Genomic DNA, 27,619 nt, shown 5'->3' with positions numbered 1-27,619 from the left:
CATCATGGAGATCAGGATACTGTCACACATACTGGTTGTGTGACACCAGGCAAGTCTTTTTACTTCCCAAATCAGAGGTATGCTGGAACCAGTTTGAACAGGCACATTGTGAGAGCTGATTTTAAAATGGTCTATGTGAACATTTACTTCTCAAAAATCTGCAAACTACATCCAGACTTAAGAAAGTGATGGAGAAAACATTAATGATGCAGATTCAACTTAAACTCATGTCCTGGGTACATTTTCTCCCCAAGAGAATTGGTTAGCAAACATACTGGCATGCTCCTACTCTCTGTGCTCTAGGAAGCTCTTTGAAATGGTAAATTGCAGAGACTGTGCTGACCTGTATTATAGAAGGGGTTTACTCATCTGGGACTTCCCTGTACCAATGATTCTCAGATCTAGGCCCTATCCACTACATTCTGTATAGTCTTAGTAATGTAACCCTGACAGAACATAAGCTTCTTGACTATGGGGATCATTTCATTTTTGTCTTTTGTAGTCCGAGAGATTTAGCACAGTACCTGGCACATAGTAAGTACTTAATAAATGTTTGTTGATTGCTTGGTTCAAACAAACTGAAGGCTTACACCATGATATTGCACTGACTGCCTTCTATTCCTCCCCCTGTGTCTCATAGGGAATACTGAACCCAGCACAAGGCTTTCTTTTCTCCTTAGCTTTCTATGGCTGGACTGGATGCAACTTGGATTTCAAGTGTCAAAAGAAAGAGATACAGTGGGAATCTTTGTCGACCTCAGCTGTGGAACATGCCTACGCCTCACAAGCTGGCTCCTCCCTCAAGTATGAAAGCTACTCTCCCAAGAAGACAGTGGTGGTGAATGGGCATAATTCTGATGAAGCACTAGGCATGCTGTCAGAAGGTAACATAACCAATAACAGTGACAGATTTCTCTCAAACTCTCCCATTTATCAAGGCTGGTAATCTCCACAGAACACACAGTGCTCACTTCTGTTACTGTAAGCCTTTAAGGGTGTCAATATTGTGGTAACTGAACTCCAAAGCATGATTTTTCTCTATGGGAGATAGGGTTGATGTCTGTAGTCATTTTCCTTTTTGGAGCTGAAAGAAGCGGGCTTGGTTTATGGAATTTAAGAATAAATATGTATATGTGTATGTATCTATCTATATACACACATATATGCACATACACACATCACATGTATGTATACACATTTATATCTATAAGAATAGTTTCATTGTAGGTAATATAACTTTTTATAATGCAGTTTTGCTTATTTATCAAATAGAATAAAATTGTTAGGTTTTTTTCTCTCTTCTGTCTAGCTCTTGTGTTGCCTGACACTGGAAATCTAAGATAAATGGTAACTCTAGACCCTTTACTAATAAAGTGTGCTGTCAGGAATTAGCACTGCAGAGGCTTAGGTTACTGTATTTGTTTGCCTCTGTGACTGCCCTCAGATGTTTCAAACCAACTACTCTTAAAAGATTCAGAATTGTTCTGTGAGGTTTTAAATGTGTTTTTCTCATTCAAGCACTGGAGGAGTTTTCTCATTATGTGTGGATGGGCAAGAGTCACAAAGGGGGAAAACGAGTCCCAGAGAAAATATAATATTTGACCAATTTAAACCCGTGAATCTTTTGACTTTGTCTCAAGTAGAGTCCTTACCATGTTGTCCTTGACAACTTTAAGTGTAGTGTATTCCCTTGGGAAAATTAGGATTGTACAAAGGGAAAATCAAAATGATATCTAAGAGCACTGATATTCTGTTTCATGATTGCGAGGCCTTTTTTCCTGTGGGGTCAACTGATGTCTGAGTACTTTACTAGGACACCTTGTCTCACTTTGTATCTTTCCCCACTCAGTCTGTTCAGGCTTGGCAGAGGCTTGAGTACAAAAAAAAAATGTGCATGTTTTGCACCAGTGTGTTATTTGAAGAGGAAAACAAAAGCAAAATACCATTCTTACTGGAATGGAAGGGCCTTGTGAAAATTACAGGTTGTTTTCAAATATATCTCTGGGATTTCCATCAGAACTTGGCTGATTTCTCAAGCACCATTTGGAGCTCTTTTCCCTTGCTTAGTCACATATAAGAGGGTGTTGTTTTTTTTAGGGTGCTTCACTCTATGGATAAAAGAAAATGATGAAGCCCCATGGTGAAAGCCCTGAAGATTCACTGTCTTTTCTTGACTGTGAGGCTTGAGCAGAGCCATGGAAGCAGTGTTGGCTAAAACTTAAAGAAAGTCTTGTTTGTTTCTGAAATCAAGGATCTAGTACAAATATTTCACCAAGAGTGAAGGAAATACTAAGGAGACAGAATTGTTGTTAGTTTATAAAAGTTGCTGACCCCTCCTGGGGAAGGGACAAAATAATAAGTGTTTGGAACAGTTTAGATTTGCTTCTTCTCTCTACTTCTTTCGTAAGTAAGGGTCAGCTTCTCTTTCCAACCACATATACCCTAGAGCCATTTCCTGGTTCCTTTTCTCTGTAGGAAGATTTGGGGAAATTTTGATTTAAAATAAAATTAAGTGCTACCCAGTGAGAGCAGATATGGGATGCCACCTGGCTTAAACTCTGGCTTAGGTGGCAGCTCCTGCTCCTCATTAAGCCTTCCAGGTTTGAGTGAGCTCTTTTCTAAGGATGTCATGAATGTTACATTTTGTTTTCAAAGTCTCAGCAAAATCTGTGCTGCTGCTTGGATTAAGGGAAGCAAGGGAGGAAATTCCTTAAGATGTTTTTTTGAGTTCAGATAATTTTTTTTTTAAAAGAAACTACTGAAGCTTGACATGTTGCTTTAGTTCTCCACGAGAAATGGAAAACTACAGAGTTGGAAACAATTTCAGCTGCAATGAAGAATGACTGATAAGTGCGATAGTCCAAGACTCCTCTGTTTCTCTTTGCTGGGGCTGGGGCTGTGGCTGAATCTGGTGATTACAGGCAGCACGCTGGGGATGTTGGCTTAGTATGGAAAAGCAGAGTACACACATAAGTCTGAGAAACCCCAAACCCCTCTCAAGATCACATTTATTAAAATATGGGGTCAAGTTAGTAGAAACATATTTGCTACCCACTGAGTTCTTGACCTTAAGTGACCTTCAGAGAGGTCAAACAGGTGCTGGGAATAATTGCAGCCAAATATAGTGGATACAGAGCTAGCTTCACAGTTAGGAAGACCTGGATTCAAATTCTGCCCATGATATATGCTAACTTTAATCCAAGACAAGTGGATCATACTGAGGAGTAAGTGCTAATTTGCATTGGTAATTTACATTCCTCTTTGGAAGATTTCTATGCCAGTGGAATCACCCAGCTGATTGAAAAACAAAAGCAAAAACCCTTTTGCCAAGTTGGAAGAGGAGGCTGGTTTCCTACTGGCTCATAATCCTATCAAGACTTGTTTTCTAATGCCTTAGTGGACCTCCAAGTATCTGCCTGAAACTTCCTACTTAATTTTTCAAAGACACAATTCAGTTCTATTTAATAAACATATCATGCCTAAAGTAATTTTAATCACTGTTTACAGAAATATTCTAAAAAATTAAGTATAAATTTGCATAGAGTTTAATTTTTAAAGGGCCCTCTCACCTGAATAATGAAGTAAACTAGACATTTCCTTCTACAGTAAACTAAATATAATTAAAATATAGAAAAATGTTATAAAGAGTAAAATTAAGTATATTCACAAATGCTTTCCTTGCCATTTCAAAATAATCCTTCCACTTAAAATACACCATATTGTTATTAAAAATAAAAAGACTTTTTAAAATGTTGCATTTTATAAGTTGGACTTTTAGGATTTTAATTTTAATTATTTGTTATTCAACATCAACGAATATGATCATTTCTATCTATAAAGAAGAACAGAAAACAGCGTATAAAACTATAAATTTCCATTGGGACTAACAATCACATTTGAAATGGTTCATTGACACTTCACTATCCTTTCTTTTTTTTCCTTTTTGCTATCACTATCACTAGCTCTTCAATCACCAACAAACTCACCTCCTCCTAAATGAAAAGTCCTCCTTTGTAACAACAACAACAAAAAAAAATCAGGCAAAACAACCTATACTTCGGCCATTTACGAAAATGCATGTTTCAGTATATGCTTCTATTCCATCATTTTTCTTTCAAGAGGTAGAAAGCATTCTTTGTCCATAATCTTCTAGCTGGTCATTGTATTGATTAGAGTTCTTAAGTAATTTGAAGTTGTTTTTATTTATAGTGTTCTAGTCATATAAATTACTTTTCTGGTTCTGCTTACCACACTAGGCATCACTTCATATATGTCCTCCTCGTTTCTCCGACTCTGTCTCTTTCATCATTTCTTATGGTACAATAAAATTCCATTATATTCTTATATCAAAATTTGTTTAGCCATTCCCCAGTTGATACATACTTTTCCTAGTTTCTTGTTTTTTTTTACTACAATGAGAATATTTTTGTTCATAGATGTCCTTTTCCTCTTTCTTTGGTCATTTTGGGATGTGGGCCTGGTAGTGGCATAATTGAATCAACATGTAGGCACAGCTTAGTGCTTTGGGACTATTGTTCTAAATTGCTTTCCAGAATGACCAGGCCAATTCATAGCTCTACCAAGAGTGCACTGGTTAACGTATCTCTATTCCTTGAGCCTCTTTAATCGTTGTCTTTTTTATTTTTTGGTCATCATTGCAAATCTGATGGGTGTGAGGTAAAACCTTGTTTTAATTTGAATTTATCTTATAAATGATTTTGAATATTTTTTCCTATGCATACATTTCTTCTTTTGAGAACTCCTATCCTACACTTTGGCTGTTTAGCCATTGGGGAAATGGCTCTTCACATATCAAATCAGTTACTTAGACATCTTGGATACAAGACCTATATCAGGGAAATTTATGGCAAAAATTTTTTCCTTGTTAATGATTTCTTTTCTCATTTTAACTGCATTGATTCTAGTCGAGCAAAAATGTTTCAATTTTACATAATGAAAATTGTTCATTTTATTTTCTGTGATCCTTCCCATACCTTGTTTGGTTAAAATCCTTCCTTTATCCAATGTCTAGCAAACAGTTAACAAATACTTTTTGACTGACTAGCCCTATCCATGGCTATATAAGTTATCTTCTTGCCTATTCTTCTAATTTGTTTGTGACATGACCTCTTATGTCTATTTATATGTTCTTGTGACATGTGGCATGTTATTTCTATCAGCCAACTTTATTTTAGGTCAGCTAGGTGGAAAGGGCATAGGGATAGGGGTAGGGCAGCACAGTGGATAAAGTGCTGGGCCTAGAGTCAAGAAGACCTGAGTTCAAATCTGGGCTGGGACACTTACTAGCTGTGTGACCCTGAGTAAGTCATTTAACCCTGTTTACCTCAGTTCCTTCATCTGTAAAGTGAGCTGGAGAAGGAAATGGCAAACCACTCCAGTATCTTTGCCAAGAAAACTCCAAATAGGTTCACTAAGAGTTGGACATGGCTGAAAAATGCCTGAACAGCAAGTGTTATTTTCCCCAACAGTTTTTTGTCATGTTTTTAATCTATTAGTTAATCCTTGGGTTTGTTGAACTGTTTGCTATTATGTTCATTTGCTTCTGGATTTAGTGTCCATAGTTGGCTTCACTTTTCTATTTCTTAACTAGTGCTATATATTTTTGGTGATTACTTTTGGTCATGTAGTTTGAGATCTAGTACTACTAGGTCTCCTTTTAATTTTTTCTCACTATTTCCTTTGAGATTCTTAACATTATGTTTCTTCAAAGGAATTCTGTTATTTTTTTCTAGTCCTATTAAGTAATTCTCCATTAATTTAATTGGTATGGCTGTGAATAAATAAATTAATTCAAAGTATTGTTATTCTCATTATATTAGCACAGCCCAACTATGAACAATTACTTTATTTTCAATATTTGCCTTTATTTCTGTAAAGCATTTTTAAAAAAGATACATTCATATGATTCCTATGTGTATCTTGGCAGGTAGGCTCTCAAAAACTTTATGTATTGTGTAGTTATTTTGAATGGAGTTTCTGTCTCTTCCTGATGAGTTTTGCTGGTAATATAAAGGAAAGGCTAATGATTTGTGCAGGTTTATTCTAGATCCTTCTTTTTTGGTGTTATTATTTCAAATATTATTTAGTTGATTGAATCTTTAGGGATATACTTATAGACAATCATGTTACTTACAAAGGGATAAGTCGGTCTCCTTTTTTATGCTTATTCTCTCAATTTCTTTATTTTGACTAATTGATATAACTACTACTTCTAGAATTCTATCAAAAAAATAGTAGTGATAATGAACATCTTTGTTTTACCTCTGATCTTATTGGAAAAGCCTCTATCATTTCTTCACTATGTAGAGGAAGCTGGCTTTTTGTTTTAGATAGAAATCATTTGCCACATTAAGGAAAAGTCCCGTTATTTCTGTGTTTTTCCTTTTTTTTTCCTTTTTTAAAAACTTTATTTAACATATTTAGTTTTCAGCATTGATTTTCACAAGAGTTTGAATTACAAATTTTCTCCCTATTTCTACCCTCCCCCCCACTCCAAGATGACATATATTCTGGTTGCCCTGTTCCCCATTCAGCCCTCCCTTCTGTCACCCCACTCCCCTCCCCTCCCCCTTTCCCTTCCTTTCTTGTAGGGCAAGATAAATTTCTATGCCCCGTTGCCTCTGTATCTTATTTTCTAGCTGCATGCAAAAACATTTTTTTTTTGTTTTTGAACATCTGTTTTTAAAACTTTGAGTTCCAAATTCCCTCCCCTCTTCCCTTCTCACCCACCCTCCCTAAGAAGTCAAGCAATTCAACCTAGGCCACATGTGTATCATTATGTATAACCCTTCCACAATACTCATGTTGTGAAAGACTCACTATATTTTGCTCCTTCCCAACCCATCCCCCTTTATGAATTTTCTCCCTTGACCCTGTCCCCTTTCAAAAGTGTTTGTTTTTGATTACCTCCACCCCCATCTGCCCTCACCTCCATCATCCCCCCTTTTTTATCTTCTTCCCTCTTCTTTCCTGTGGGGTAAGATACCCAACTGAGTATGTATGGTATTCCCTCCTCAGGCCAAATCTGATGAAAGCAAGGTTCACTCATTCCCCCCTCACCTGCCCTCTCCCCTCCTCCCACAGAACAGCTTCCTCTTGCCACCTTTATGTGAGATAATCCACCCCATTCTATCTCTCCCTGTCTCCCTCTCTCACTATATTCCTCTCTCATCCCTTAATTTGATTTTATTTCTTTTAGATATCTTCCCTTCATCTTCAACTCACCCTGTGACTGCTCTCTCTCTCTCTCTCTCTCTCTCTCTCTCTCTCTCTCTATATATATATATATATATATACGTACACATACATATGTACATACATGCACATTCACTTATATATATATATATATATATACATAAACATATATATATATGCATATTCCTTTCAGCTACCATGATATTGAGGTCTCATGAATCATACACATCATCTTTCTATGTAGGAATGTAAACAAAACAGTTCAACTTTAGTAAGTCCCTTATGATTTGTCTTTCTTGTTTACCTTTTCATGCTTCTCTTGATTCTTGTGTTTGAAAGTCAAATTTTCTATTCAGCTCTGGTCTTTTCACTGAGAAAGCTTGAAAGTCCTCTATTTCATTGAAAATCCATATTTTGCCTTGGAGCATGATACTCAGTTTTGCTGGGTAGGTGATTCTTGGTTTTAATCCTAGCTCCATTGACCTCCGGAATATCGTATTCCAAGCCCTTCAATCTCTTAATGTAAAAGCTGCCAGATCTTGGGTTATTCTGATTGGGTTTTCACAATACTCAAATTGTTTCTTTCTGGCTGCTTGCAGGATTTTCTCCTTGATCTGGGAGCTCTGGAATTTGGCAACAATATTCCTTGGAGATTTCTTTTTGGGATCTATTTGAGGAGGCAATCGATGGATTCTTTCAATTTCTATTTTGCCGTGTGGCTCTAGAATATCAGGGCAGTTCTCCTTGATAATTTCTTGAAAGATGATATCTAGGCTCTTTTTTTGATCATGGCTTTCAGGTAGTCCAATAATTTTTAAATTATCTCTCCTTGATCTATTTTCCAGGTCAGTGGTTTTTCCAATGAGATATTTCACATTGTCTTCCATTTTTTCATTCCTTTGGTTCTGTTTTATAATATCTTAATATCTTGATTTCTCATCAAGTCACTAGCTTCCACTTGCTCCAATCTAATTTTTAAGGTAGTATTTTCTTCAGTGGTCCATTGGACCTCCTTTTCCATTTGGCTAATTCTGCCTTTCAAGGCATTCTTCTCCTCATTGGCTTTTTGGAGCTCTTTTACCATTTGAGTTAGTCTATTTTTTAAGGTGTTGTTTTCTTCAGTGTATTTTTCAGTATTTTTTTGGGTCTCCTTTAGCAAGTCATTGACTTGTTTTTCATGGTTTTCTCGCATCCTTCTCATTTCTCTTCCCAATTTTTCCTCTACTTCTCTAACTTGCTTTTCCAAATCCTTTTTGAGCTCTTCCATGGCCTGGGACCAGTTCCTGTTTTTCTTGGAGGCTTTTGTTGTAGGCTTTTGCACTTTGTTGACTTCTTTAGGCTGTATGTTTTGGTCTTCTTTGTCGCCAAAGAAAGAATCCAAAGTCTGAGACTGAATCTGGGTGTGCTTTCGCTGCCTGGCCATATTCCCAACCAACTAACTTGACCCTTGAGTTTTTCAGTGGGGTATGACTGCTTGTAGACTAACGAGTTCTATGTTCCACGTTTGGGGGGGAGGTGCCAGCTCTGTCACACCAGCACTCCTCCTTCCCTAAGAACCCCCAACCCGGACTGGGCTTAGATCTTCAGCAGGCTGTTGCACTCCTGCTCTGTTCCACCACTTAATTCCTCCCACCATGTGGGCCTGGGGCCAGAAGCAGCAGCAACTGTAGCTGCCCCACCTCCCCTGCCCCCGGGGCTGGAAGCCGAACTGTGAACTCCTTCCACTCCCGCAGCTTTTCCCACTAACCTTCTCCGCAGTCTTTGGTGTTTGTGGGTTGAGAAGACCGGCAACTGCCGCAGCTCACCGACACAGGGCACCAGGGCTCGCTCCGCCCGGCTCCTGGTCTGGTTGATCCACGCTGCTCAGGCTGGGCTCTGCTCCACTCCGTTCCCAGCTCCCAGCTCCCAGCTCCGTGTGGGATAGACCTCACCCAGAGACCATCCAGGCTGTCCTGGGCTGGAGCCCTGCTTCCCTCAGCTGTTCTGTGGGTTCCACCGCTTTAGAATTAGTTCAGAGCCATTTTCTATAGGTTTTTGGAGGGACTCGGCAGGGAGCTCAAGCTGGTCCCTGCTTTCCTGCCACCATCTTGGCCAGTCCAATAATTTTAAAGTTATCTCTCCTTGATCTATTTTCCAGATCAGTTGTTTTTCTAATGAGGTATTTCACATTGTCTTCTATTTTTTGATTCTTTTGATTTTGTTTTATAATTTCTTGATTTCTTATAAAATCATTGCCTCTATTCTAATTTTTAAGGGATTATTTTCTTTAGTGAGCTTTTGGATCTCCTTTTCCATTTGGCCAATTCTGCTTTTAAGGCATTCCTCTCCTTATTGGCTTTTTGGACCTCTTTTGCCATTTGGATTAGTCTATTTTTAAAGGTGTTATTTTCTTCAGCATTTTTTGGGTTTCCTTTAGCAAGCCATTGACTTGTTTTTCGTGATTTTTTTTTTTTTTTGCTTTTTGGCAGGGCAATTGGGGTTAAGTGACTTGCCCAAGGTCACACAGCTAGTACATGCATCAAGTGTCTGAGGCCGGATTTGAACTCAGGTCCTCCTGACTCCAGGGCCAGTGCTCTACTTACTGCGCCACCTAGCTGCCCCTCATGATTTTCTTACATCACTCTCATTTCTCTTCCCAATTTTTCCTCTACTTCTCTTACTTGATTTTCAAACTCCTTTTTGAGCTCTTCCATGTCCTGAGACCAATTCATATTTTTCTTGGAGGCTTTGGATGCAGGATCTTTGACTTTGTTGTCTTCTTCTGGTTGTATGTTTTGATCTTCCTTGTCGCCAAGGAAGTAAGTAAACAACTTTTCACAAAGAAAGTAAGATTCTATGGAGTGACTTTCCCCCTGTTTACTCATTTTCCCAGCCAATTACTTGACTTTTGAGCTCTTTGGTAAATAGAGGATGTACTGTCCCAAGCTTCAGGGGTTTTGTGCAGCTGTTTTCAGAGATATTTCTAGGGATCTATAAATTTTCACTTGGAAAAAGGTGGTAAGATCAAAGGAGAGGTGTTTAATCCTCTCCTGGCCTGTACTCTGGTCTGTAAGCAATCACAAGCACTCTTTTCTGCCTTGGAATTGTAAAGAGGATTCCCTCTCCACTGTTGCCACAAGCTCCACCATGCCAGTGCTCCTCCTTGCCACAGGACCACCACCCAGGACTGTGACCTGGATCCAAGCATGGCAAAGCAGGAGAATCCTGTCTCATATCCAGCAAAGAGATCCCTGCAGTCCTGCTCTAATCAGCTGCTCTATTCCCCCACCATCTGTAAGCCTAGAGCTCTAGAAGCAGCGGCCTCTGTGGCAGTGGCTGCCGCCACCCTGGTGCTGGGGCTGGGGCTGGATTCCGGATCACCCTCTTCTCTCACCAGGTCTGACAGAGTTTTCCTACTGACTTTCTCTGTTGTCCTTGGTGTTTGTGGGTTGAGAAGTCTGGAAACTGCTGCAGCTCCAGTGATTTAGTCCCTTAGGACCTGTTCTAGCCTCATCTGTACTGGCGCAGCATTCCACTCCCAGCCTGGTGCAGTAGATCCTTCCTGTCGACCTTCCAGATTGTCTTGGGTTGTAAATTTGTTTCACTCTGTCATTTTGTGGCTTCTTCTGCTCTAGAATTTGTTTAGGGTCATTTTTTACGTTGTTTTGAGGGGTTTGGGAGAGAGCTCAGGAAGGTCCCTGCTTTTACTCTGCCATCTCGGCTCTGCCCCCCATCTATTTTGTCTCTAAGAATAATATGTTTTCTCTGGTTATCTCTTTTAACCATGACATTTTTCTGTTATTTTGCCTGGGACAGAATGATACTCCTCCCTTTTCAAGTTTACCTAAAGCACAATACTTTTTGCTTCAGCACCTAATGTTGATCCTTGTGAAACTTTATATTTCGAGTATGTTTCTTCTAAGCATTATGTTGTTGGATTCTGCTTTGTAACCCATCTGCTATCTTCCACTTTTATGAGGGAGTTCATGGTTATGAACATTAATTGCATAGTTCCCTCTATTACACGCTTGCCTTATACATTTTCCTCTCTTTGCTCTTTGCCCTTTTCTTTACAAAGAAGAAGGTGGTGAAAGAGGAAGACTGTGATCAGTTTTATTAATCTTTAACTAAGTGTTCCGCTGCTTTCCTCTTCTCTCCTCACCTAGACCCATAATACTGGTTCTTCCGCTTTTCTTCCTTTTAATACCTCCTCCTTATATACACCTCCTGATGATGAAGTTTGTTTTGCTTTTGATTATTACCTCCCTCTTAAATCTTTCTTCCTTCTTTCTCTGTCTATTTTCTTGTTGAATTTATTGTATTTCTACACCAAACGTGTGTGTGTGTGTGTGTGTGTGTGTGTGTGTGTGTGTGTGTATGTTCAACACTCTTTTATTTGGTTCACAGTTAGGTTCATGTGATTCCTGCTTCCCCTTTCCCTTCCTTCATGTTTATATACTCTTCTTATCACCTTAATTTTGAGAAATATTAGTAATATTTAATATTTAATAATAGTAATGATATTGCTATATAATACTATGCAATATACAATATTAAATAATTGTAATATGTAATGCTTTCTGATATAACCTAAGAAAGAAATATTTCTTGGATTCAGGAATAAATATTTCCTGGGCTTGGAGTCAGGAAGACTTGAATTCAGATTTGGCCTCAGACATATACTAGCATGTCACCCTGGACAATTCATTTAACCTTCATTTGCCTCAATTTCCTCAAATGTAAAATGGAGATAACGATTATACTTATCTCCCAGGGTAATTGTGAGAATCAAATGAGGTAATATAAGTAAAGTGCTTAGCATGGTGTCTGGCACATAGTTTAGGCATTTAATAAATGCTTGTTTCTTTCCTTTCTTTCTTCTTCCTAATTTCTTTCACAACGTATTCCTTTCTCACTCCCTCTTCATTATTCTCCTAAGACCATTGGAATAGAACAAAACCACTGACAACTTCTGTTTGTAATATTCAACTTTTTATGTGAGTCTTTGACATTTCAAGATATTAGAGACCCTTATTTTCTCCCTCTATTAAAATGTCGTCCAGTCAACCAAAATTTATTAAGCGCTTATTACGTACCAAACTCTATGGTAAGTGCTTAGGGTACAAAGGAAAAAGCAGCCCCTGCCTTCATGAATCTTACAATCTCCTGGGGAAGATATAAAAATGGGTAGGCATGTACACAGGATAGTTGGAAAATAATTTCACAAGGAAAGACAATAGCAGCTGGGGGAGACAAAAGTGGGGAGGGCCCAAGAAAGGCTTCCTATGGTTTCAGCTGAATCTTAAAAGGTAGCCAGGGAAACAAAAAAGGTGGATACGAGGGAAAAGAGCATTTTAGGTGTGGGAGACAACCTAAGCAAAAGCATGGAGTTAAGGGATGAAGTTTCCTATTATTCATGTAGCTAAATTATAGAATGTATAGAAAGGAGGAAAGTTATGACAGGAGACTCTGTATTTAATCTTGGAAGTAATAGGGAGCCAATGGAGTTTGAGTTGGATTCATATCCAGTATGTTAGGAAAATCATTTTTGCAGCTACCTGGAGAATGGGGTGGATTTAGAAGAAACATCATACAAGGATAACAATTGGAGAATTAACTATTGGAATAGTCCAGGCCTCAACCAGGGTGGTGACTGTGTGAGTAAAGAGACTGGGACATATATAGGAGATATTGTGAAGATAGAAACAGCAAGATTTGTCACCTGATTAGATATATGGGGTGAGTGAGAGTGAAGACTTGGGTATAGCACCAACATTGAGAGGTTTGGTGACTTGAGAAAATGGTGGCACCCTTGAAAGAAATAGGGAAGTTGGGAAGAGGGGAGGGTTTAGAAGGAAAGGTAATGAATTTGTCTTGGAAATTTTGAGTTTAGGGTACCTTTGAGACATCTATTTTAAGATGTCCAAAAGGCAGCTGGTGATGTGAGACTGGGGCTAGATATATTGATCTGGAATCATCTGCATATAGATGATCATTGAACCTGTGGAAGTTAATGCTATCATCAAGTGAGACAGAATAAAGAGAAAAGACAAAAGGAGCAAGGACAAAGACTTGGGGGGCAGAAAGAGTTATGGACATGATATAGCTGAAGATCCAGCAAAGGAGACTGATAAGGAGCAGTGAAATTGGTAGAACAGAGTCACAAAAACCCAGAGAACAGAGAGTATCCAGGAGGAGAGGGTAATCAGCTGTTTCAAATGAGGCAATCAGTAGCATCAAATGACGCAGCGAAGTCAAGAATCCAAATATTTCATCATAGTTTAGCCCCTTCCAGCTACTTAAAATATATTAACCCTTTTAGGTTTGCCTTAATACCTATGTTTGCATTTCAAAGTTTATATTACACCCCTCTGGTCTTTTCATCACAAATGCTTAAAAGTCTGCTATTCTATTAAACATCTATTTCTCCCCCTACTGCCCCCCGCCCCAGAATTATCTTCAGTCTTGTGGGATAAATCTTTCTTGGTTGCAGGTTTTTATCTCTTGCTTTTTGGAATATCACATTCCAAGTTTTTATGTCTTTTGTAATAGTTGCTGTCAAATCTTGTGTGATCCTGACAGTAGCTCCTTGGTGCTTGAATTTTTAATTTTTGGCTGCTTGCCATATTTTATTTGACCTATAAGCTCTGATTGTTTATGGCATTCCTATGAGTTTTCATTTTGGGGTTCCTTTCAGGAGGATATTGGTGGGTTCTTTTTATTTTTACTTTGCGGTTTGTCTTTGTGGTTTGTACTTATTTTTTTTTTTTTGTAGTATAGTCTCTAGGCTTTTTTTGATTGGCCCTTTTTTTCAGGGAGTCTCCAGATCATGTCCTCTTTTATGTTGTGGTTAACCCCTGTTTGGTCCTGAATTTGATTCCTTGGGCTCCTATCCTTTGCTTCCCTCCCCCAGTGTTCTTGGCTTCAGAGCACTGGCAGGTTTCAGATCCTTGTTAGAGCTTATTTCTGGCCCCCCGTGGAGTGTCATCATTAGTCAAAGTGCTGCTGACTATCAGTCTCTTTAGTGCATACCAGTCAGAGTACTGCCAAGCACAGGTTTCCCTGGAGCTTCTCAGTCCCATCAATGGCAGGCTTCCGGTCTATTTAGCTGAGTTTATACTGACATCCCTGGAAGGATCCCTCTCCCAATACCCATATACCTCTGATTCTATTTTTGCGCAGTTCCAGACTATCTAAAGATGCTTATTATTGTTTTACTTTGGATTTCTTGATCAGTTTTAATCTGGTGCCTTTTTTAGATCTTTGCTCAAAATATTGGAGAATTGAATTTTTCCTAAGCCTTCCATATTACCATCTTAATTAGAAGTCCTAATTTTTATATGAATAAAATGTTTATGTTTCAGGGTTGCTGTGGTCAAAGATTTCAGCTCCAAGTGACTTATTCTACTGCTGATGTACTTTTCTATACTTAGACAGCTAGTTGTTGGAAAGCAAACAGCCTGTTCCTGAGACCATAGTCAGTCAGTAAGCATTTATTAAGCACCTACTGTGTTAAGGCACTGTGTTAAGTGTTGGCGATATAGAAAGAGATTCCTTGAGGAGCTCAAAATCTAATACGGGAGATAGCAAGCAAAGAAATATGTACAAACAAGTTATATACAGGATAAAGAGGAAATGACTAACAGAGGGAAGGCACTAGAAATAAGAGGAGTCAGGAAAAGACTTCTGTAGAAGATGGGATTTTAGTTGGGATTTAAAGGAAGCCAGGAAAAGCCAGAAGGTAGAGATGAAGAGGGAGAACCTTCCAGGCCTGGGGTAAAGACAGAGAAAATGCCCTGAGTCAGGAGAATGGAGATTCTTGTTCAAGGAACAGCATAGAGGCCATTGCCAATAGATTGAAGAGTATGTGGAGGAGAATAAGGTTTAAGAAGACTGGAAAGGTAGGAGGGGCTGGGATCAGGGTGGGGAACCTGTGACCTTGAGGCCAAATTCAGATTCAGTCAAAAGGCTGCACTTAAGGATCTAGAAGGCCACATGTGGCTTTGAAGGCTAAACTGAGGATTTTGTGTTTGATTCTGAAGCCAACAGGGAGCCAATGAAGTTTATTGAGTAGGGGAGTGACATGGTCAGAGCTGTATTTTATGAAAATCACTTTAGTGGCTGAATGGAGGTTGAATCGGAGAGAGGAGGGACCCGAGGCAGGCAGACCCACCAGCAGGCTATTACAGTAGTCAAAGAATGAGATGATGAGGGTCTGTACCAGGGTGGTGGCAGTGTCAGAGGAGAGAAGAGAGTTTATTAAGAGTTGTTGCAGAAGCAAATTCCAGAGGCCTTGGCAAATGATTGGATATGAGGGGTAAGAGATGGTGAGCAGCCAAGGATGACATTTATGTCGTGAGCCTGCGGCAATGGGAGGATGATTTTGCCTTCCAAAGTAATAGGAGGTTAGAAAGGAAGAGGGTTTAAAGGAAAATATAATGAGCTTAGTTTTGGACACATTGAGTTTAAGATGTCTATTGGACATCCACTTCCAGATGTCTGAAAGGCAGTTAGAGGCGTGAGATTGGAGGTCAGCAGAAAGGTTATGGACGGGTTAGGTAGATTTGAGAATCATCAGCCTAGTGATTATTATTAAATTCGTAGGAGCTGACAAGATAACCAAATGAATTAGTATGGAGGAAAAGGAGAACAGGACCCTGGACTGTCTAACCTACCTTTAGAGGGTATGATCTGGAGAAGATCCAGCAAAGGAGACTGAGAAGCAGGGATCAGATAGGTAAGAGGAAAACCGGAAGAGTGTCATGTCCCAAAAATCTAGAGAGAAGAGAGTATCAAGGGGAAGAGGGTAATTAACAGTGTCAGAGGCTGCAGAGAGGTGAAAAAGAATGAGGATTGAGAAAAGGCCCATTGTATTTGGGAATTAGATCATTGGTGACTTTGGAGGGTGCAGTTTGGGTGGAATGATGAGGTTGGAAGGAGGTTTGTAAAGGATTAAGAAGAGAATGAGAGGAAAGTCGAGGCGTCTATTATAGACAGCCTTCTCCAGGGGTTTAGCCACAAAGGGCAGAAGAGACATAGGACAATAGTTAGCAGGAGTAAAAGGGTCAAGTTAGGGTCCTTTGAGGATGGAGGAGACACAGGTATATTTTTAGGAAATGGGAAAATAGCCAGTGGACCATATACATTGACTTCCGGCATGGTGAAACTTGCCAGAATTTGTTCTCAGCTGGCATAACCTTCAAATACCCAAGGATACTTGCATGCCATGAGAGTGCATTTCCTTCGATATTGGTACAGTATCAAGAAGACTAGAAGGCATTTCATGTGTTGGGTGCCACCCCTGTAGGGGATTTACCGTTAGACACAGATAAGAACGGCAGTCATCAAGAGGTTGAAATCTGCATGACTGCAGTGAATGTTCATATTGATGCCATCACAGATCAATTGAAGCAAAAATACTTCTGGAAAAATTAGTAATTCACTAATCTCATTAAAAAGCCAGCGTGGTGGAGTAGATACAAAACTTATAGAGAGTTCTATATTTCATATAGAACTTATAGAGTCAGAAATGTCCTACTTCTGGCGCGCGCGCGCGCACACACACACACACACACACATATACATACACACACACCCTTAAACAGGTTAACAAGTTTTAGAACTATTTTGTGCCTTGTTTTTTTGCTTCACTTCTCATTTTCTCATGCTAACTAGTTGACTTTGTGACTCCCTGGGCAAGTGACTAGACATCTCAGTGCTCCAGGAAAGGAGATTTTTTAATCTATAAATTGTAGAATGATTATGGATTCACACTAATATTGGGAGTTTCCTCACTGGGAATTCCCTATAGCAAGGAAATCAGAGGTTTGAGCCAAAAAAAAACCCAACCCATAATCACTTTGGACAAAATAATAAAAATAATTTTAGGAAAAACAATGTCAAGTTGTCACTTTCAGCTTTGCCAATCCTTATCCCACATTCATAGGCACATTCCTGAGTTTACAGAGTAGCTCTGTATTGAGAACATTTTTATAGTACTTCAAGGTTAACCAAGTGCTTTTATCACAACAACCATGTAAAGCATACAAAGGATTATTATCCCTGGTTTTTTTCTTATCATACATTTCCCTCACAACATTTTACTCCCTTTCTTCTTCAAAATTTCTTATATGTTGCAGTCGGCTCCCACTCACCGTGCATCTCTCCCTTGCCCATTGTGTGATATTCACTCTTAATTGGAAACTGTTGAGTTCCATGTCTCACTGCCATGCAACAACACAGATAGACATTGGCATGATACCAAGAAAATGCACAATAGGAAGAAAGATTAGGCTGTTCATGTGGCCAGGATAAGAAAGGACAAGCACAGTGTATTCCACTGGCATCCTCATGATTTTAGGAGAAATCAAGGAAGGCCTCTGACATGTTGGATGATCCCCGTGTGGCAAACTTATGGGAGGCCATGGAGAAGAGTCACATGGGATGGGTTGCAAGCTTTATCCTTGGAAGAAACAGCCAAATCAATGAGACCATGGGTTGTTTTAAGTATTGTGTATCCATCCTCCTTTGAACAAACTGAGGCTTAACTGAGTGAGTATTTGAATGATTAAAAGTGAAAGTCAGACATCCTGAGCCCAGCCAGCCCCACCCCTTTCTAGTTTCCCGCTATCAGATTAGACACATTAGCAGGGATTTCCAACTGATTGAAGATCCTTTGCTAGAGTGCAGAGGAGTGGAGTGGAGAGGATAGAAATAGAGACTCAATCCATCAGGTAGGCAACACAGACAAAATGAAATGTGACTCAGGAAAACTCCAGGTTACAATTAGAATTCTAAATCTTGTTAATCTACATAAATTGGTGTGTGTCTGTATGTGGTGGCAGTCTGGGAAGGATGCTTTTGGGAGGGGACTGCCGGTGTTAGTGAAAACACCATGTTCTTTTTTCAAAAGTAGTTGTGTCATTCTCCTGGAATTGCTCCTTCCGGACATAGCTGGTATTAACATTCTTCCTTCTCCTCCTCCCACAAGATCTGTTTGTTTGTACAGATCACATACATCTTTATCTGTACAGAGCTACTCTCAAGGGAGGGCCTGTGGGTCATTATTTTTAAAAAGACTTGTCTAGACAGAGATGAAGGATAGCTCTAGCCAGCATGAGGCATTCCATTGATAGTGCCTACATTACTGTTGATGGCTGACATTTCCAACAAATATAGTAGCTCCTAACTTCCATACATCTCTCCCTTGTTTTTTTCTCCCTAAATGGACACTACTAAATTCTCACTTTCATTAAGGATTGATAGGGTTCTGCCAAACTAATTTGTGAGCTAGAAGGAATTTATGAAAAGAGTTTGTTAATGTCCCAGGGTCTCCTATGGTGACTGCTCTAAGTCTTGGCATTCTGCTGATGGGTACATGCTAAGAAATTAACAGGGTGATAGGGTAAACATGTCATGAATTTTGTGTCTGTGCCAACTGAAACCATTGAAGATAGAGTACCTCTAATCAGGTGACTAGGGCAGCTTCAAGGATGGATAGACCTGGAACTCAGCAAGCCCAAGAGACTTGCTGTGACTCGAGTGTTAGGAAGGTTTGGGACTAAGCCAATTTCTTCCTTTTTTTGTAATTATTTTTGCTAGCATTTCAATTAAACTTGAAATCCTTAAGAGTTTTGCATATTCTATTATGAATATAAAAGTTTTTTGTTGATTTAACATGGCCCCGCAATGCCAGAAGATAACTTTCTTCATATAAGAAGAGATTTCACTAATTATAAATGTCACCAGTTGGATTGTTTCACACATACATCTTTCAGATGATAAATTTTTAAGTTTAATTTTTTCAATTAGCAAATATTTATTTTCTCCCCTTGCACAGAAGAAAAATAAAACCCTTGTAATAAATATTTATAGTCAAATAAAACAAATTCCATATTTACTATGCCCAAGTATGTGTCATTCTGCATGTTTAGTTATATCATTTCTCTGTCAAGAGATGGGCAGTATTCTTCATCATTACTGAGGCAACTAGATGACGCAATGGGTAAGAGTGCTAGACTTGGAATTTGAATCTTATTTCAGACACTTCCTAGGTTTGTGATTCTTAACCTCTCTCAGACTTTCTTTCTCTGTCTGTAAAATGTCTGTAATAGCACCTCCCTCAAAGAGTTGTAAGATAACATATGTAGAGCACTTTGAAAACCTCAAAGCACTATATAATTGCTAGTTATTTTTTGTCATTATAAGTTCTTTAGAATAATAATTGGCCATTGCATTGATTAAAGTCTTTCAATGTCATTCATTTTCACAATACTGTTATTGTATAAATTGTTCTCAGGGTCAGATGATATTTCATAGGCCAACTTTCCATTGAATTCAACAAGCATTTATTGAGCATCGACTGTGTGCCAAGTATGGTGCAGAATGATAAAAAAGGAGGTAATTCTTGTTTTCAAGTGTATTATATTCTATTGGAGAGAAACAGCATTACACAAATAAATCAATACAGAATATGTAATAGTAATAGAGGTGTGTTGAGAGACTTTCAGGACTGGCTGTTGTAGACTTAGGTAGTTTTCTGGTTTTTGCAATGGAGCAGGTCCTTGGAATGGATTTACTTGCTCTGTCATCTTCTAGAAGCTCTGGAGGTCTGGAGAGAATCCCCAGAAGTATTTCCAGTCCAGAGCAAATGCAAAGAAGCTGCTGTGGTCAGGATTTCCATCCCTAGGAACTGGACTACTCTGGAAAAGCCCTCAGGCCAGATTGGGAATGTGGTTGGTAAATCCCTCTTTTTGCAGTTTGGTAGAGCTTATCCAGTAGACTGATCTAGTAACCACCAAAAAATAAAAGCCTTTGGAGATGATAGGAAAGTATCCTATTCTGAAATGTCTTTGTTATTTCAGATTTGGAAATTATACTAAACTCTGGGTCACCAGACAGAGTTTTGTTAAGTATGTATTCTCCCAGCTTGCTGCTCCACCAAAAGCCCTGGTCATATTTCTGGGGACAACTGTGCTTTTTGAGATACCTAAATGCATGGGCAACAGGTAGGCCTGTGCTTAACAGTTAAAACCAGGTAGCTCTACCCTGTTAGATACTACAGAAGCATCGTTAACATTTATGGAGAGACCTACTTTTGAACTTTGGTTTGTGTTTAAAAAAAAAAGGCTAACAAGAATCCTTCATGATTGTCCATCTATTTTGTGTTGCATTTGTTTCTAGCAAGCACAAAACTGGTTCTGGGATTGTGTATGTGAGTGTTTTAAAAACAGCATTGTTTCAGAAGTGGAACTCTAGCAGCAAAAATGGTGGTGGTGGTGGGAGGGCAATGGAGTTCTCCCCTTGTTTCTGATGGTTAGTGCCAGCATTCCCAAATGAGAAGGTAGTAAAGATAAGTGAAGCCATGTGTGGGAAACCTGGAGAAACAGCAGCAACTCCAGCTTTCCATTTCTTTCTGAGTCCAGAAGAGCCTACAGCTAGTGAGAAAGCTGGATGATGTGATGTGGGAACCTGAAAAATCCAAAGCCAACTTCACCGGAGAATTTCTCTTTACTGTAGTAAGACAACTTATTGTCTGGAAGTCCTACAAGACGGAGCAGCCTGAACTGCTCCTTATGGGGCCATTTGCAAAGCTCTGCTCTTCATGGTCACTTAGGCTAAATATATGGACCCTTTCCCATACCTGTTATCTGTAATGATGCATGAGTAAATTTTTCTTTTTAGCTACTCATCCTCACAGTAACTTCAGCTAGTAAATGCCTTCAGGAAACAGACCTTATTCTGGGGCCCAGAAATAACCAATCCAGACAAGGTAGATTCCCAGGAGGATTGGACTCCAGAGATATAGGCTTTCTTGTCACAGTATCCTGCTGTCACCCCTTGAAACTAAAGCCTGGGTCCTGCCAGTGCAGGTGGCCTGATGGATCGGAGCTCTTATGGGGACACAAAGGAAGACATACAACAAGGCCATCGACTCTACAGGATGGCCGGATCAAATTCAATGCCTTGATTCGAGTCCAAGAGCAGAGAAGGAGCCAAGTGCAGCTATCATATGTTCGCTGGGTCTGACATCCTTCGAGGGCTGGCTCCTGAGTCAACTGTGGATCAAGAAGGCACAGCCAGCCTAGCCTCCATCAGAAATTGGACAGAAGGATAAAGAGGAATTTAATAGCTTCTGAATCTTAATGGAACAGTGTGTCCACGTTTGGCTACCACATCCAGTAGGGGACTTGGAAGAGCTTATTTATTAATCCCGTAACTTACTCTTCAAAAGGTGTTTATGCCAACTGGCACTAGGGGGCGAGAGTCATCTAATTCAATTCATCACCCAGAGCTTTCCCATGAAAAACAGAAATAGGGCTTTTCTGAAAATGACATTAGTATATAATAGTTAGGATGAGTCCTGAAGAGAGTTATAGGCTCCTCTCCCTATAAGTGTTTTTTATCTGTCTGCAATAGCTTAGCTGTGATCCTCCCTGCTTGTTTGGTCCACCAAACAGCCATCTAAGGAGATGTTTAGGATTAGAATAAAAACATCAGGGATGATTTCATTTAAGCGAGCTCAGTCCTCACAGTTTATTTCTCTGTATCTCCCTCAACCCTCAGCTATCATTACTCCTCCCTAAAACAAAACAAAACAAAAAACAAACAAACACAAAAATATTTTGTTCATTAAGGAAAACAAGGGAGAGTTGGGAAGGGAGAGAGGAGGTGATGGAAGTTAGAAAATTCCTTCAAAACTCTACTATTTAGTGATTTCTACAAGATGAGGGCATGGATGGGAATGTCCTGGGGTCAGACTTAGATCATTTGCCACCATGTGACATAACAATCTGGTCTTTAAAAAAAACCACAAACTCATGGAAGTTCCCATGAGCTCAGGACTTCAAAAAACACATGGGTTCAGTCAGGGTCATAAATAGCTTATATTGTGCCACAAGCCCTTCCTTTTTCAGGAATGCAATTGCAGAGCTCTCAGGGCTGTCCGGAGGTCATCCAGTCCATTCCCTGTCTTCAAAGAAAGCAGTCTTCACTCTTCTGGATGGATGGGCACCTCTTCATCCTTCTTTTTATCTAACTCATAGTCCTCCTGTAGAAAGTCAAATCCCTGGGTCTGTCCTTAGCTGTAATAAGAAACAGCTGGCTTTTGTACTTTCTGGAATAGCCCTTCCTCCACCTAGAACCTGCCTTGTCTCCTTCAAGTTGAATAATCTGAGTTGCTTTAACCTCTCCTCGTAGATCTGTAACCCTTCTATAACCCTTTAATCTCAAATTGTGCCCTCCTATGAACTCTGGGTAAATTCTCCACATCTTTCTTAATATATGAAGTGTAACACTGAACCCAATACTATGGGAAGGGCTCAACTGGTGCTAATCCATCCCACAGGAATTACCTTTTCTATATCCCTACATCAGATATTTGTCTCCATAGCAACAGCGCTAAAATCTGTTGTTATATTATGTTTCATTGTGGAATTCACTGCACCATAAAAACATTCTTGTCTTGTCAGTATGCCTAGTCTTTTCTCCTTTTGCAAATGTGCAATGGAACTCACAGTATCATAGAATTTGAAAGCTGTGAGGGACATCAGTGCTGTCTAGTCCACATCAAATTACAAGTATTCCTATTATCACATACTTAAGTGGTCATTCAGCCTCTGGTTGGAGACCTTTAAGGAGGGGGAACCTACCACTTTGAGGCAACCCAGTCCACTTTTGAATAGCTCTCATTTTGTTTCCACAAGAGTCTATATGCTTCACCCACTCAACTTTTGTTAGTACTTACCTTCTTACTTATGTCATTTTGAAGTCACTTCTTTAGGGCAGTTGTCTCTAGTCCAAAGTGAGGACTATGGCACCCAGGGGGAACCATGGTCTGATCCCAAGGGGTGTATAATTAACCAACTGCAGGGTCAGATAATGGGTTGCATCTCACACTTCCTATAATGGCAAACCTAGGCTTATTTACAACATAGCCAATCCATTCCTTTCACCCATTATAGCTCAACACCTACCCCATTCTACCTCCATTTCCCTCTCATAGATGATCTGGTGTTGGATCCTCAGGACAGTAATAACCTATATAGTACCCAGATGCCCACAGCAGCTACCTGGGCAAAATTCCTTTTTTGATTATAGCAGCTCTCAAAGCCCAAACACTAAGGTATAGAAGAGTTGCCTTCTGCATTTGTGGAAAGCATACCCACACCAGCAAAATTAGAGATCCTTGAAGTATTCAAGTATTGATGCCACTGACAAATATAGTCTGCAAACTCTATATTGGGAGAAATATTTAAGAGTTTCAGACCTAGGACAGATTCTTGAATACATCGTATCTTCCCAGTTGACTATATCTTTGCAATCACTCTTTGAGTATAAGATTTGAATGAGTTTTCCACCTGTTCACTAGTAGCAGTGTACATAAGAAGTAAAACTATGCAATAATTCAGTCCCACAAGTATCTCTTAAATGTTTGCTATAAGCAGGGAATTCTGCTGACGGAGACACAAAGTTCAGATAAGACTTGATTTCCTTATGAAAGTAGCTTACAGTCCAGTAGCTGATGAATTTCTTTAAGACAAACAAACAAAATGCCTCCAAAATGACTGGGTCCTTCAAAATAGTCAACTTGGAAGGGGATACACTTATTCCAACAATAACATTTCTGTAATGCCTCATCTGGGTCTGCCTTTAGAACAATTTATGAGCCACACATGACAATTAATTTTAGTGCTTTATATTTCTGTCTGGGAAAATACAAAAAATACTTTTGTTCATCTTGATTATCCACATTATTCACCAGACATGAAGCCAGATAACTTTTGGTTGTTTCCAAAGATCGAACCCACCCTGAAAAAACAGCTGGTAAATATCAGAGCTGAGACTCAAATTCAGGTCTTCCAACTGAGAGTGGTTTTTCCATTATACCAAACTTTCTTTTTCTGTAGAAGGGAAAGTGGATAACTGAGGTTGGAAGTATAACTCCCCCTGTACCCAGCACACTAAGTTACAGGTAGTAGGCACTTAAGTCTTTCTTGAATCAGTGAGTCTCAGCTCTGATACTTACCATCTGTTTTTCAGGGTGGGTTTGATCTTTGGAAAGAGTCAAAAGTCATCTGGCTTCAAATCTGGTAAATAATGTGGATAAACAAGATGAAAAACAGTTTTTGGTCATTTCCTAGACAAAAATATAAAATCGGAGGTATAACAACTCAGAGACTAACACACAAAATTGGATATAGTAGGCACTTAAATGTTCATTGAACAATGTTGTTGAATATTTCCTGAATCAGTCTACTAAGCCTTTGTAGATGATCCTGCCAGGATTTGTCCTTTCACTTGAGCAAGGAAAAATGGATGAAAGGAAAATGCAACATCTTTTCATTGGTTATGTCAGTCTTTGGGATTTTGACTGCCACTGACAAACCAAAAACATTTGGGTTTGAACACAATGAACATTTGAAGAGATTGGCTGCCATAGCATCAAGAGAATACAGAAAGGACTACTAATAACAGAGTCCTTTCTCCTTTTCCTCCAGGTTCTGATGCCAGCACAATTGAAATCCACCTACCCCCGAGTGGGTCCCAAAACCTAAATGATGCTGCTGCTCCAGAGGGGATCAGGGGGAAGTCATGAAGGGCAACTACCTGAGGGCTGAGAGGCTCCCATGCCAAATTCTTAAGGCCATTGTCGAGCTTTCCTGCTCTTTGGAGTAATGTCTCCTTCCCACCCACCCTGTTGCCTTTCTGTTACTATTATCTTTACTCTTCTCCCCATTCTCTTGCTTTTGAAAAGTTTCTAACTTTTCCCTTACCAAAAAAAAAATCACTTTTAGGGTGGATGCATGAGCTGTGACTGGAAATGGAAGAGCTCACTTGAGCATTCCCTTGTAAATGAGCTGTGCAACAGCTTATCTCAGCAATGTCACTCCCAGGCAGTTTTCTCAAGCTGGCTGGAAGCCAAAAGCTTGCTCCAAATCCTTTCCTGGAAAAATAAAGTGGTTTTAACTCATCCTGCAAGGTTTCCAGTTTTCTTCAAGGACAACCTTACAAGCATGCTTGTCTGCAGATTGAACCTGGTAATGAATGAGATTACAATGGTGACAAATGGCAGCATTGGTAGTAGCAACACAGTGTATTTTCAGCCAGATAAATAAGCCGTAGTGGAGTTGTAGATCATAGTCTCTGTGCTACCATATTTGGAGAGTGAGAAGATGACCTGTTTGCGTATCAGAACTTGTTTTTGTCCCCGACACTATGTTGAACAAAAATATTTTCAGAAGAACTCTTGGAATCTCTCTATGACTATGATTCATGTAATATTATTAACTGGCAGAACCAGGAAGAGGGAAGATTCCATCTTAGCAAGCTGCAAAGGCAAAATAAAGTCTCTGCAGAAATGCTAGAACGTGTACTGATATGTTGCGAAAACAATAATAATTCCAAAAATACTAAGCCAAAAAAGGTGAAGAAAGTCTTATAGTCTCAGAACATCAAACATTATTGATTACCTTCTATTTTTACATCTCCTTTGTCTAAATATATTCCCTTCCTTCTCCCAAAAGCCGTTCTTCATAACATAGAATGAAAAAAAAAGAGATTGAAAAAAGATTTTCAGCAAAAGTGACCACCACATCTATTGAGTTCACAGTGCCTGGCACATAGTGAACATTTAATAGATGCTTGTTTGTTAATTAATTAAATTGTATAGACAATGTTCCACACCAATATCATAGACTCATAGGATCATAGATTTAAAGTTGGGAGGGACCAGTCTTTCTAGGAAACTGAATGGGAGGAAGCTTTTTTCTTTCTTCCTCAGGGCCAAGCTGGAACATCATGATTGTATACTCTTCAATGTGGGGTTTTATGATTTTTTTCTATTACGTTTTTACAGTCATTGTAGATGTTTTTTGTTCAACAACAAATAACAAAGATTTGAATCCTCAGAGTAATTTAATATTCTTTTATAGTTATTCATTAAGGGTTTATGATATCTCCAATGACTTTTGCCTCCAAAAGCTCCACATTAAAATTATGCAATTATAATTTAAAATATAAAATTGTATTTTACTTATAGTTATGAAAACTCTTAACTTTTGAAACTCTAAATAAATTGTGCACATTATTGTGATGGTTTCCAGTCATTGCAGAAACAATTCTGTAATGTTTCAGACATGTTTTCATAGAGGAATATATATATTTAATATAATTGGGCAATTATTTGCTGATGAAGGAGCCTCAAAGAATTTCTAGCACAAAGCCCATGGACTATGTTTCGCAAACCGCTAAATGGGCCCCACTGATCTTGTCACTCTGTCTCATATTCCAGATAAGGAATATAAAGCTGTAGAGGTAAGGCGTTTAGTGACGTGGCGCAGTGGATAAAGTGCTGGCCTGGACTCAGGAAAACTCATCTTCCTGAGTTCAAATCTGGCCTAAGACACGTGCTAGCTGTGTGACCTTGGGCAAGTCACCGAACCCTGTTTGCCTCAGTTTCCCCATGTGTAAAATGAGCTGGAGAAGGAAATGGCAAACCACTCCAGTATCCTTGCCAGGAAAACCAGGGGTCTTGAAGAGTCAGACATGGACTGAAAAACAAAATGACAGCACAACAAGGAAGACCAGTCAGACATGACTGAAATGACTGAATAACAACAACCACCACAACAACCACAGAGGTGCAGTAATTTTCCCAAGACAATATTGGTAGTGAATGCCTGAGACAGGAAAGACACCTGAGATTCTGATTCCAAGGACATTGTATCCTATTGCAGATGTGTGTGTGTGTGTGTAGAATCCCACTTGGACAATGAAGGAGAATGGCAAAAATAGTCCTTAGCTCCTAGGCAATAAACACAGCAGGAGTCTAAAGAAACAAGAAAGTGGGATGCACCAAGTCATTTAAAGCTTATCCCACTAGCAGATGACACAAAGTATAAGGGTTAGTTAACACAACTGATGAAGAAAATAATAGCTCTAGCATTTATACATACACACACACACACACACACACACACACGCATCATTCAGTGTGCCAAGCACTTTACTATTCTTATCTTATTTGATCCTCACAACAATCCTGGGAGGTAGGTGCTATTATTATCCCCTTTTTATAGTTGAAGAAATTGAGGTTAAGTGACTTGACCAGGGTCACACAGCTTGTAAGTGTCTGAGGCTGGATTTGAACTCAAGTCTTCCTGACTTTAGTCCAGGTGCTCTAACCACTCCTCCACCTATTTGCCTCAAGATCCAAAAAAAAAAATCTTGATTGGCTCAAGAGCATTGGGATGAATCTAATATAATTAAATTTGGGAGGTATAATGCAAGATCTTACACTTGGGTTCAAAGAATCAACTCCAGATTAAGGAGGCTTAGTTAATCTGAAAAAGATGGATGTAGGGTTTTAGAGGACTGAAACCTCAGTGGGGGAGAGGGGAGGAGGGGACAGGGAGACTAGGTGGTG

The 27,619-nt window shown here is 39.4% G+C and overlaps 1 protein-coding gene across 1 annotated transcript in view; it reads left to right on the top strand.

Annotated features, from left to right (window-relative positions):
* The window catches only part of GPR143 (G protein-coupled receptor 143), a 58,821-nt gene extending 34,031 nt beyond the window's left edge, over positions 1–24,790 (top strand). Inside the window, exons 8-9 of the mRNA XM_036747480.1 lie at positions 641–884; positions 24,693–24,790. Coding sequence (XP_036603375.1) covers positions 641–884; positions 24,693–24,790 — 342 coding nt within the window. The remainder of the gene's footprint in view (positions 1–640; positions 885–24,692) is intronic.
* The last annotated feature ends 2,829 nt before the right edge of the window (positions 24,791–27,619 follow it).

This window comes from Trichosurus vulpecula, chromosome 2 (genome assembly GCF_011100635.1).
Source record: "Trichosurus vulpecula isolate mTriVul1 chromosome 2, mTriVul1.pri, whole genome shotgun sequence".
NCBI lineage: Eukaryota > Metazoa > Chordata > Mammalia > Diprotodontia > Phalangeridae > Trichosurus > Trichosurus vulpecula.
The sequence above is the reverse complement of the archived record's forward strand: the minus strand, read 5'-3'. Positions and strand labels throughout refer to the sequence as shown.